At 32.7% G+C, this 13,943-nt stretch overlaps 1 protein-coding gene across 1 annotated transcript in view; it reads right to left on the bottom strand.

Moving 5' to 3' along the window:
• Positions 1–7,923: 7,923 nt before the first annotated feature.
• Positions 7,924–13,943, bottom strand: part of LOC144443201 (integrator complex subunit 11-like) — a 50,284-nt gene continuing 44,264 nt past the window's right edge. The window contains exons 20-21 of the mRNA XM_078132594.1: positions 9,340–9,393; positions 7,924–8,255 (exon numbers count right to left, since the gene is read on the bottom strand). Coding sequence (XP_077988720.1) covers positions 8,187–8,255; positions 9,340–9,393 — 123 coding nt within the window. The 3' untranslated portion in view covers positions 7,924–8,186. The remainder of the gene's footprint in view (positions 8,256–9,339; positions 9,394–13,943) is intronic.

Raw genomic sequence — 13,943 nt, forward strand, 5'->3', positions numbered from 1 at the left:
AATGTATACTGTATTTGTACAAAAATAATGTACACTATGTATTAGTAAACAAATGATGTACACCATGTATTAGTACACAAATAATGTACACCATGTATTAGTACACAAATGATGTACACCATGTATTAGTACACAAATAATGTACACCATGTATTAGTACACAAATGATGTACACTATGTATTAGTACACAAATAATGTACACTATGTATTAGTACACAAATGATGTACACCATGTATTAGTATACAAATGATGTACATTATGTATTAGTACACAAATGATGTACACTATGTATTAGTACACACATGATGTACACTATGTATTTGTACAAAAATAATGTACACTATGTATTAGTACACAAATGATGTACACCATGTATTAGTACACAAATAATGTACACCATGTATTAGTACACAAATGATGTACACCATGTATTAGTACACACATGATGTACACCATGTATTAGTACACACATGATGTACACTATGTATTAGTACACACATGATGTACACTATGTATTAGTACATCATGTACACCATGTATTAGTATACAAATGATGTACACTATGTATTAGTACACAAATGATGTACACCATGTATTAGTACACAAATGATGTACACCATGTATTAGTACACAAATGATGTACACCATGTATTAGTACACAAATGATGTACACCATGTATTAGTACACAAATAATGTACACCATGTATTAGTACACAAATGATGTACACCATGTATTAGTACACAAATAATGTACACCATGTATTAGTACACAAATGATGCACACCATGTATTAGTACACAAATGATGTACAACATGTATTAGTACACAAATAATGTACACCATGTATTAGTACACAAATGATGTACACTATGTATTAGTACACACATGATGTACACCATGTATTAGTACACAAATAATGTACACCATGTATTAGTACACAAATGATGTACACTATGTATTAGTACACAAATGATGTACACCATGTATTAGTACACAAATGATGTACACCATGTATTAGTACACAAATGATGTACACTATGTATTAGTACACAAATGATGTACACCATGTATTAGTACACAAATGATGTACACGATGTATTAGTACACACATGATGTACACTATGTATTTAGTACACACATGGTGTACAATATGTATTAGTACACAAATGATGTACACCATGTATTAGTACACAAATAATGTACACTATGTATTAGTATACAAATGATGTACACCATGTATTAGTACACAAATGATGTACACTATGTATTAGTACACAAATGATGTACACTATGTATTAGTACACAAATGATGTACACCATGTATTAGTACACACATGATGTACACCATGTATTAGTACACACATGATGTACACCATGTATTAGTACACAAATGATGTACACTGTATTAGTACACAAATGATGTACACTATGTATTAGTACACAAATAATGTACACCATGTATTAGTACACACATGATGTACACTATGTATTAGTACACAAATGATGTACACCATGTATTAGTACACAAATAATGTACACTATGTATTAGTACACAAATAATGTACACCATGTATTAGTACACAAATAATGTACACTATGTATTAGTACACAAATAATGTACACTATGTATTAGTACACACATGATGTACACCATGTATTAGTACACACATGATGTACACTATGTATTAGTACACAAATAATGTACACTATGTATTAGTACACAAATAATGTACACCATGTATTAGTACACCATGTACACTATGTATTAGTACACAAATAATGTACACTATGTATTAGTACACAAATAATGTACACCATGTATTAGTACACAAATGATGTACACCATGTATTAGTACACACATGATGTACACCATGTATTAGTACACAAATGATGAACACTATGTATTAGTATACAAATGATGTACACTGTATTAGTACACAAATGATGTACACCATGTATTAGTACACAAATGATGTACAGCATGTATTAGTACACACATGATGTACACCATGTATTAGTACACAAATGATGTACACCATGTATTAGTACACAAATAATGTACACTATGTATTAGTATACAAATAATGTACACTATGTATTAGTACACCATGTACACTATGTATTAGTATACAAATGATGTACACTATGTATTAGTACACAAATGATGTACACCATGTATTAGTACACAAATAATGTACACTATGTATTAGTACACAAATAATGTACACTATGTATTAGTACACAAATAATGTACACCATGTATTAGTACACAAATGATGTACACTATGTATTAGTACACAAATAATGTACACCATGTATTAGTACACACATGGTGTACACTATCTATTAGTACACAAATAATGTACATTATGTATTAGTACACAAATGATGTACACTATGTATTAGTACACAAATAATGTACACCATGTATTAGTACACAAATGATGTACACCATGTATTAGTACACACATGATGTACATTATGTATTAGTACACAAATGATGTACACTATGTATTAGTACACAAATAATGTACACCATGTATTAGTACACAAATGATGTACACCATGTATTAGTATACAAATGATGTACATTATGTATTAGTACACAAATGATGTACACTATGTATTAGTACACAAATAATGTACACTATGTATTAGTACACAAATAATGTACACTATGTATTAGTATACAAATAATGTACACTATGTATTAGTACACCATGTACACTATGTATTAGTATACAAATAATGTACACTATGTATTAGTATACAAATAATGTACACTATGTATTAGTACACAAATAATGTACACTATGTATTAGTATACAAATAATGTACACTATGTATTAGTATACAAATGATGTACATTATGTATTAGTACACAAATAATGTACACTATGTATTAGTACACAAATAATGTACACTATGTATTAGTATACAAATAATGTACACTATGTATTAGTACACCATGTGCACTATGTATTAGTATACAAATAATGTACACTATGTATTAGTACACCATGTACACTATGTATTAGTATACAAATGATGTACACTATGTATTAGTACACAAATAATGTACACTATGTATTAGTACACAAATGATGTACACTATGTATTAGTACACAAATGATGTACACTATGTATTAGTACACAAATAATGTACACTATGTATTAGTACACAAATAATGTACACTATGTATTAGTACACAAATAATGTACACCATGTATTAGTACACAAATGATGTACACTATGTATTAGTACACAAATAATGTACACCATGTATTAGTACACACATGGTGTACACTATCTATTAGTACACAAATAATGTACATTATGTATTAGTACACAAATGATGTACACTATGTATTAGTACACAAATAATGTACACCATGTATTAGTACACAAATGATGTACACCATGTATTAGTACACACATGATGTACATTATGTATTAGTACACAAATGATGTACACTATGTATTAGTACACAAATAATGTACACCATGTATTAGTACACAAATGATGTACACTATGTATTAGTACACAAATAATGTACACTATGTATTAGTACACAAATAATGTACACTATGTATTAGTATACAAATAATGTACACTATGTATTAGTACACCATGTACACTATGTATTAGTATACAAATAATGTACACTATGTATTAGTATACAAATAATGTACACTATGTATTAGTACACAAATAATGTACACTATGTATTAGTATACAAATAATGTACACTATGTATTAGTATACAAATGATGTACATTATGTATTAGTACACAAATAATGTACACTATGTATTAGTACACAAATAATGTACACTATGTATTAGTATACAAATAATGTACACTATGTATTAGTACACCATGTACACTATGTATTAGTATACAAATAATGTACACTATGTATTAGTACACCATGTACACTATGTATTAGTATACAAATGATGTACACTATGTATTAGTACACAAATAATGTACACTATGTATTAGTACACAAATGATGTACACTATGTATTAGTACACAAATGATGTACACTATGTATTAGTACACAAATGATGTACACCATGTATTAGTACACACATGATGTACACCATGTATTAGTACACAAATGATGTACACCATGTATTAGTACACAAATGATGTACACCATGTATTAGTACACAAATGATGTACACCATGTATTAGTACACAAATAATGTACACTATGTATTAGTATACAAATAATGTACACTATGTATTAGTACACCATGTACACTATGTATTAGTATACAAATGATGTACACTATGCATTAGTACCCAAATAATGTACACCATGTATTAGTACACAAATAATGTACACTATGTATTAGTACACAAATAATGTATACTGTACTTGTACAAAAATAATGTACACTATGTATTTGTATAGGAAATCTCAAATTCAACCATGCCCTTTGCATTGGAATGATGTAGATTATCATGAGGCGCAGTTGAGTGATAATTTACCTTGTTCTGATGCAAAGGGTGAGGTTTACATGCAATACCTCACGTCAACGAGTTGGATTTTCGACTTGTACCACAAAAAAAGGAATGAAAATATGATTTTGTTTGAGAGATTTTGAAATTTCTGACAGAGTTGATATGGTTACATGCGTCTACATATGAATGAATGTTGGTGAGAGGAATATAACGATGGACGTACAGCTGTGTCTCGTATGAAGTGTCCATCTCTGATTGGTCACTTACCGACATTGTAGAGATGATGTACATGTATTTTAATTAGATGTACGTAATTAGTTAACAGTTGTAACCAAGGTGGACATTGTACAACATTGTTCATGTCATTATTTAGTTGTCTTTCATTTAGTCAACACTGAATGAGTGTCATTCTTGCTGAGTCTTGAGTCAGGATGGACATATTTCCTGACTTCTCTAACATACACGATTATCTGATAGTAATTTGGAACAATTCTGCTCGCAATTGGAATTGACATCTAGTCTCCAATTCAAAGACTTCAAAACCTAGCACGTTTGCAGAACCTGTAAGAAGTGAACAGTGACAAACAGTACAGAAGTCTTGAGTACCAAAAGACACATGCAAATGAACCAAATGGGGTGTTTCCATAAACACATGCAGCAGTACAGAGACAAAAGAAATCGAACATGTGTGGTGAAGCTGTTGAAAACCTATTTGGAATATATTCCGAAAAGTGGCCCATTCTATCGACGTCCTTTACCAAACTTTTCATCGCAGAAGGTTGGCATAAATAAGCTCTCAATATTCTATGATTAGTAGGAAGATGTATGCATTGGCTGGTATTGAAGGCTATCATACTGGACATTCTAGTGAGGTTAGCATTCTAGGATTTAAAGTTCGCCCCTATTTTCAATCGTTCAAATCCTAGAATCACATCTTCAAATATCTTTGTTGTTGTTGCTCGTTTTTACAGCTCTTTGGTACCAAGCACTTTCCCGTCAAAATTATTTGAAGAATTTTTGTCCCATGTTAAAATAATGTTACAAAATGATCACATTTGCTTAATACTTAGTACATTCATAGAATTGGAGCCTCTATATTGTTTCATACATGCCTGGTAGTCACGGTGATTAACCTACTTTATTCTTCTATTTTCCATTAGATTACAGCAGCAACAAAAGGTCAAAGAGAGAACTGGACATAGTGTTGATGATGCTGTACAAATTTGTGAACAGTACTTTGCAATCGTTGTGTAATTTTGCCTTTGGAGTGTCTTATTAAACTGGGTGCACGTTGGCCATACTCTGAATTTCTTTGCTATGTTGTATATTTTGAATATTTGTGTACAGGTGGACTTCTTAATGATCTAGCGCATTTATATGTAAAGTCGTAAACCCTCAACAGTTTGATTGATATGTAAATTTAAGTAGTAAACCCCCATACTTCTTTTGTTAAAAATGTAGGTTTACATGAATAAATGTACAAGTGAAACAATGACATGACCAAGAGTGGTATAAGTACAAATGACGTACACTATGTATTTGTACAAAAGATAATAAAATTATTTAATGAATATAAACAGAAGAACATATATATCATATTACAAGTAATATGATATATCACCATTCTTACATGTAATATGATATATCACCATTCTTACATGTAATATTATATATCACCATTCTTCCATGTAATATGATATATCACCATTCTTACATGTAATATGATATATCACCATTCTTACATGTAATATTATATATCACCATTCTTCCATGTAATATGATATATCACCATTCTTACATGTAATATGATATATCACCATTCTTACATGTAATATGATATATCACCATTCTTACATGTAATATTATATATCACCATTCTTCCATGTAATATGATATATCACCATTCTTCCATGTAATATGATATATCACCATTCTTCCATGTAATATGATATATCACCATTCTTCCATGTAATATGATATATCACCATTCTTCCATGTAATAAGATATATCACCATTCTTCCATGTAATATGATATATCACCATTCTTCCATGTAATATGATATATCACCATTCTTCCATGTAATATGATATATCACCATTCTTCCATGTAATATGATATATCACCATTCTTCCATGTAATATGATATATCACCATTCTTACATGTAATATGATATATCACCATTCTTACATGTAATATGATATATCACCATTCTTACATGTAATATGATATATCACCATTCTTACATGTAATATGATATATCACCATTCTTACATGTAATATGATATATCACCATTCTTCCATGTAATATGATATATCACCATTCTTCCATGTAATATGATATATCACCATTCTTACATGTAATATGATATATCACCATTCTTCCATGTAATATGATATATCACCATTCTTACATGTAATATGATATATCACCATTCTTCCATGTAATATGATATATCACCATTCTTACATGTAATATGATATATCACCATTCTTACATGTAATATGATATATCACCATTCTTACATGTAATATGATATATCACCATTCTTACATGTAATATGATATATCACCATTCTTACATGTAATATGATATATCACCATTCTTACATGTAATATGATATATCACCATTCTTCCATGTAATATGATATATCACCATTCTTCCATGTAATATGATATATCACCATTCTTCCATGTAATATAATATATCACCATTCTTCCATGTAATATCATATATCACCATTCTTCCATGTAATATGATATATCACCATTCTTCCATGTAATATGATATATCACCATTCTTCCATGTAATATAATATATCACCATTCTTCCATGTAATATGATATATCACCATTCTTCCATGTAATATGATATATCATTATCACCATTCTTCCATGTAATATGATATATCACCATTCTTCCATGTAATATGATATATCACCATTCTTCCATGTAATATCATATATCATTATCACCATTCTTCCATGTAATATAATATATCACCATTCTTCCACGCTATTTATAATTTAATTTGTGCATGATGAATTGGAAGAATAACAAACTACAAATTACATACTTTTGTCAAGTTGTGACATTTTATAATTGTAAAAATTTGCACAATATGCCATGGAAGGCATCAATATCAGTATATGACACTCCAGCAACATATTATTCATCAGCATTCACAAATTAGATAAATGACTCACAAGTGATTGACGGAGTCTACAAAATGATAAATGACTCACAAGTGATTGATGGAGTCTACACAATGATAAATGACTCACAAGTGATTGATGGAGTCTACACAATGATAAATGGTACAGTCTATAAGAGAAGTTAAATTCTGAATACAAGAATGATTGTATTTAATCTCTTTATTGATAAGAGAATAGTAATCACAGACTGTGAGATTCACACAGTTGCTGATATTTCTTCATATTCAATAATAAGAGGCAATGTAACAAAAGTGCATTGTAGATCTCCACTATACAATATTTCACCTTTGCGTCAAGGGTCAAAGTACATTGTGTAACTACACATAGGTGTGAATGTCAAAGAAATAACTATATACAATGGACTAGATGGAATCAATCTCCAAGAGAAGTTCAGTTTGTATACACGTGTGCATGGAATACTATACACCAATTCATGCATGAGCCTCTATGTGGTACATCAATGCAGGTTGCAAACATATCAAACCAAACATCACTGAGCTTCTGTTTTTGTAAATCTACTCTGTAACATAGAAAACAGTGAACTTCCAAGGTCTTCATCCTGCAAAACAACAAAACACAGCACTGTAAGATAAACTATGGATGTTGTAACTAAGGTAGACTAACAACACTGTAACTAAGGTAGACTAACAACACTGTAACTAAGATAGACTAACAACACTGTAACTAAGATAGACTAACAACACTGTAACTAAGATAGACTAACAACACTGTAACTAAGGTAGACTAACAACACTGTAACTAAGGTAGACTAACAACACTGTAACTAAGGTAGACTAACAACACTGTAACTAAGATAGACTAACAACACTGTAACTAAGGTAGACTAACAACACTGTAACTAAGATAGACTAACAACACTGTAACTAAGATAGACTAACAACACTGTAACTAAGGTAGACTAACAACACTGTAACTAAGGTAGACTAACAACACTGTAACTAAGGTAGACTAACAACACTGTAACTAAGGTAGACTAACAACACTGTAACTAAGGTAGACTAACAACACTGTAACTAAGGTAGACTAACAACACTGTAACTATGGTAGACTAACAACACTGTAACTAAGGTAGACTAACAACACTGTAACTAAGGTAGACTAACAACACTGTAACTAAGGTAGACTAACAACACTGTAACTATGGTAGACTAACAACACTGTAACTAAGGTAGACTAACAACACTGTAACTAAGGTAGACTAACAACACTGTAACTAAGGTAGACTAACAACACTGTAACTAAGGTAGACTAACAACACTGTAACTAAGGTAGACTAACAACACTGTAACTAAGATAGACTAACAACACTGTAACTAAGGTAGACTAACAACACTGTAACTAAGGTAGACTAACAACACTGTAACTAAGGTAGACTAACAACACTGTAACTATGGTAGACTAACAACACTGTAACTAAGGTAGACTAACAACACTGTAACTAAGGTAGACTAACAACACTGTAACTAAGGTAGACTAACAACACTGTAACTAAGGTAGACTAACAACACTGTAACTATGGTAGACATCATGAGTTGATAGATTAGATACTTGGTATATGTGTAATTAAACTACTACTTCTACAATAATCTCAATCTGATGAATGTCTATCAAATATAGCTTACCTGGTATGGCCATGACACAAGAACATCTGTTCCCTCATCTGATTCATTGGCTGTCTGGAGAATGAAACACAACAATAAAATACCACCAATGGGGCTGTAGCACAACTGTTGTTGGCTGTTGGTATGAGTGTGGTCTTGTTGCTAGGCATAATTGCATACACTTTTGGAATCTTTTATTAAAAAATTATTTTCCTTACCCTTTCCAGTTTTAATCTTTGCAATATAAACCATCATTTAGCCATTGCTATGGGCGTGGTCCTATTGCCTGACATATTTGTATACATTAAAAAAATATTTATTCACTTGCCTACCCATCCCTGTTGTTATCTTTGTAATATGCATCATCATTTCAATGTTGCTAAGGGTGGGGTCATGGTTGCTGGAACTAATTGTGTCAAAATGTTTTTAACAATAAATGCAGAATAACACCTCCAGAAACATTCCCACCAAGTTTCAACTCCATTCACCATGCAGTTTAAAGATACAAGTTTTTGACCACATCTGAGATTTTTAGACCTAATTTGCATATTGCTGATGGGGTCATCATGTTGTTAATACATCTTCATCTACACATCCCTAGATGCACTCCCATTAAATTTCAACCCAATCTGCTCAGTAATTTTGGAACTATATATTTTAGACCAAAAAGATACATTTGTAGCCCTAATTTGCATATCACCGACTGGATCATCATGTCACAAAGAATTCTCAATCTTAACTCCACTAAGAACATTCCCAACAAATTTCAACCAATCTGCCCAATATTTTGGAATTATACATTTTTGACCAAAATGACACATTTTTAGCCCTAATTTGCATATCACTGATAGGATCATCATGTCATGAATGATTTGTAATCTAAACACCCCTAACAATGTTCTAATCATATTCCACACCACTATGCTTCGCAGTTTTGGAATTAAAAGATTTTTTACCAAAGAGACAGATTTTATACCCTAATTTGCATATCACTGATTGAATCATCACGTCACGAACAATTCTTAATCTAAACACCCCTTAGGATGTTCCCACCAAATTTCAGACCAATCTACAGAGTAATTTTTGAGTTAAAAGTTTTTTGACCGAAACTCACATTTTTGACCAAATTACACACCGATGGTAAAATCATTTGATTTGAAGAATCTCCAAACTAGACACCCAATTTCCCAACTAGACACCAACTATCATGGCAATCGGTCTTGCGGTTTTTGAGTTTAAGTTGTTTACACACAGACAGACAGACATACACTTTGCCATGTCTATAGAACTACTGAACCTTATCAGTTCAGTTGTGCTAAAAAGTAAATTCTAAACATCCTATATACATACTGTCACAACAATGGTACACGTATATAAAGTATATAATAACAATTCATCATAAACCATCCCCTGGGGATGGTATACCCTGAGGTTTTAACCAGTTGATGACATATACACATGAGCATCAGTGAATGCGTATTTGTCATCAACTGGTCAAAACCAAAGGGTATACTATACCCAGGGGATGGTTATATGTCGTCAACTGGTCAAAACCAAAGGGTATACTATACCCAGTGAATGCGTATATGTCGTCAACTGGTCAAAACCAAAGGGTATACCATACCCAGGGGATGGTTATATGTCGTCAACTGGTCAAAACCAAAGGGTATACCATACCCAGGGGATGGTTATATGTCGTCAACTGGTCAAAACCAAAGTGTATACCATACCCAGGGGATGGTTATATGTCGTCAACTGGTCAAAACCAAAGGGTGTACTATACCCAGGGGATGGTTATATGTCGTCAACTGGTCAAAACCAAAGGGTATACCATACCCAGGGGATGGTTATATGTCGTCAACTGGTCAAAACCAAAGGGTATACCATACCCAGGGGATGGTTATATGTCGTCAACTGGTCAAAACCAAAGGGTATACCATACCCAGGGGATGGTTATATGTCGTCAACTGGTCAAAACCAAAGGGTATACCATACCCAGGGGATGGTTATATGTCGTCAACTGGTCAAAACCAAAGGGTATACCATACCCAGGGGATGGTTATATGTCGTCAACTGGTCAAAACCAAAGGGTATACCATACCCAGGGGATGGTTATATGTCGTCAACTGGTCAAAACCAAGGGTATACCATACCCAGGGGATGGTTATATGTCGCCAACTGGTCAAAACCAAAGGGTATACCATACCCAGGGGATGGTTATATGTCGCCAACTGGTCAAAACCAAAGGGTATACCATACCCAGGGGATGGTTATATGTCGTCAACTGGTCAAAACCAAAGGGTATACCATACCCAGGGGATGGTTATATGTCGTCAACTGGTCAAAACCAAAGGGTATACCATATCCAGGGATGGCTTATTGCTATTATAACATTATTATATCAGAATTTTGAAATTTGCAAAAGAAACTTTTAAAAAACTGTAAAACAAATAACCATCCCCTGGGTATGGTATACCCTTTGGTTTTGACCAGTTGACGACATATAACCATCCCCTGGGTATGGTATACCCTTTGGTTTTGACCAGTTGGCGACATATAACCATCCCCTGGGTATGGTATACCCTTTGGTTTTGACCAGTTGACGACATATAACCATCCCCTGGGTATGGTATACCCTTTGGTTTTGACCAGTTGGCGACATATAACCATCCTATGTCGTCAACTGGTCAAAACCAAAGGGTATACCATACCCAGGGGATGGTTATATGTCGTCAACTGGTCAAAACCAAAGGGTATACCATACCCAGGGGATGGTTATATGTCGTCAACTGGTCAAAACCAAAGGGTATACCATATCCAGGGATGGCTTATTGCTATTATAACATTATTATATCAGAATTTTGAAATTTGCAAAAGAAACTTTTAAAAAACTGTAAAACAAACTACAATTTGGAATGGAAATGAAGTGTAGGTATACATCAGCCCCAGAACCTGAATATCTGTTGAATTTCAATTGTGATTCCATCCACTATGGGGGACGATCTCACAATATAAAGTCAAGGACAATGTGAATAAATTGATCTTTAAACGATGAGTAGTTTAATACTGTGCAGTATATATATGTATTAGTTTGTACAGTGACAAGTTCATTTGTGAATGGTCTGAAGTCAGATTTCTTTTGTGATGGATTTACATACTACATGATCTGCCTCACTGTATGGAGCCAAGAATGACACTTTAGGCTTATAATGAGCCGCTCTAATGTGATGGTTTAGAGTAAACATCGGACAATTCTAAAAAATGTTTAATGTTCAGCATGGAAGAGTTATTGTTGTACAGGCGATTGACAGTACAGCTTACCAGAAGTGCCTTTGTCCTTTATGTGTTTTAAAAAAGTAGCGTAACAATCGTAATTTGACCATTAGGTCACAACGCTTGGACATAAACAATTATTATTATTATAATATTATAGTTTCGGCGATGGATGTAAAACTAATCTCATTCAGGACCACTCAAAGTCCTGCTAACTGCACTATCACTATTTTAGACGTGTTAGATTGATGTCTTGACCAATCAGATCTGACTCTCAATTTGCACCATCAATACACTCGTATAATATAATATAATATATCATCATACAGCATAAAATATCCACTATGCAATACAAGTGCAAAATATCCACTATGCCATACAAGTGTAAAATATCCACTATGCCATACAAATGTAAAATATCCACTATGCAATACAAGTGTAAAATATCCACTATGCAATACAACTGTAAAATATCCACTATGTCATACAAGTGTAAAATATCCACTATGCCATACAAGTGTAAAATATCCACTGTGCCATACAAGTGAAAATATCCACTGCGCCATACCAGTGTAAAATATCCACTATGCCATATCAGTGTAAAATATCCACTGTGCAATACAAGTGTAAAATATCCACTATGTCATACAAGTGAAAATATCCACTATGCCATACAAGTGTAAAATATCCACTATGTCATACAAGTGTAAAATATCCACTGTGCCATACAAGTGTAAAATATCCACTATGCCATACAAGTGTAAAATATCCACTGTGCAATACAAGTGTAAAATATCCACTGCGCCATACCAGTGTAAAATATCCACTATGCCATACCAGTGTAAAATATCCACTGTGCAATACAAGTGTAAAATATCCACTATGCCATACAAGTGTAAAATATCCACTATGCCATACAAGTGTAAAATATCCACTGCGCCATACCAGTGTAAAATATCCACTATGCAATACAAGTGTAAAATATCCACTATGCAATACAAGTGTAAAATATCCACTATGCAATACAACTGTAAAATATCCACTGCGCCATACCAGTGTAAAATATCCACTGTGCCATACAAGTGAAAATATCCACTGTGCATTACAAGTGTAAAATATCCACTATGCCATACAAGTGTAAAATATCCACTGTGCCATATCCGTGTAAAATATCCACTATGTCATACAAGTGTAAAATATCCACTATGTCATACAAGTGTAAAATATCCACTATGCAATACAAGTGTAAAATATCCACTGTGCCATACAAGTGAAAATATCCACTGTGCCATACAAGTGTAAAATATCCACTATGCAATACAAGTGTAAAATATCCACTATGTCATACAAGT

The sequence above is a fragment of the Glandiceps talaboti genome, chromosome 12 (assembly GCF_964340395.1).
Source record: "Glandiceps talaboti chromosome 12, keGlaTala1.1, whole genome shotgun sequence".
Lineage (NCBI taxonomy): Eukaryota > Metazoa > Hemichordata > Enteropneusta > Spengelidae > Glandiceps > Glandiceps talaboti.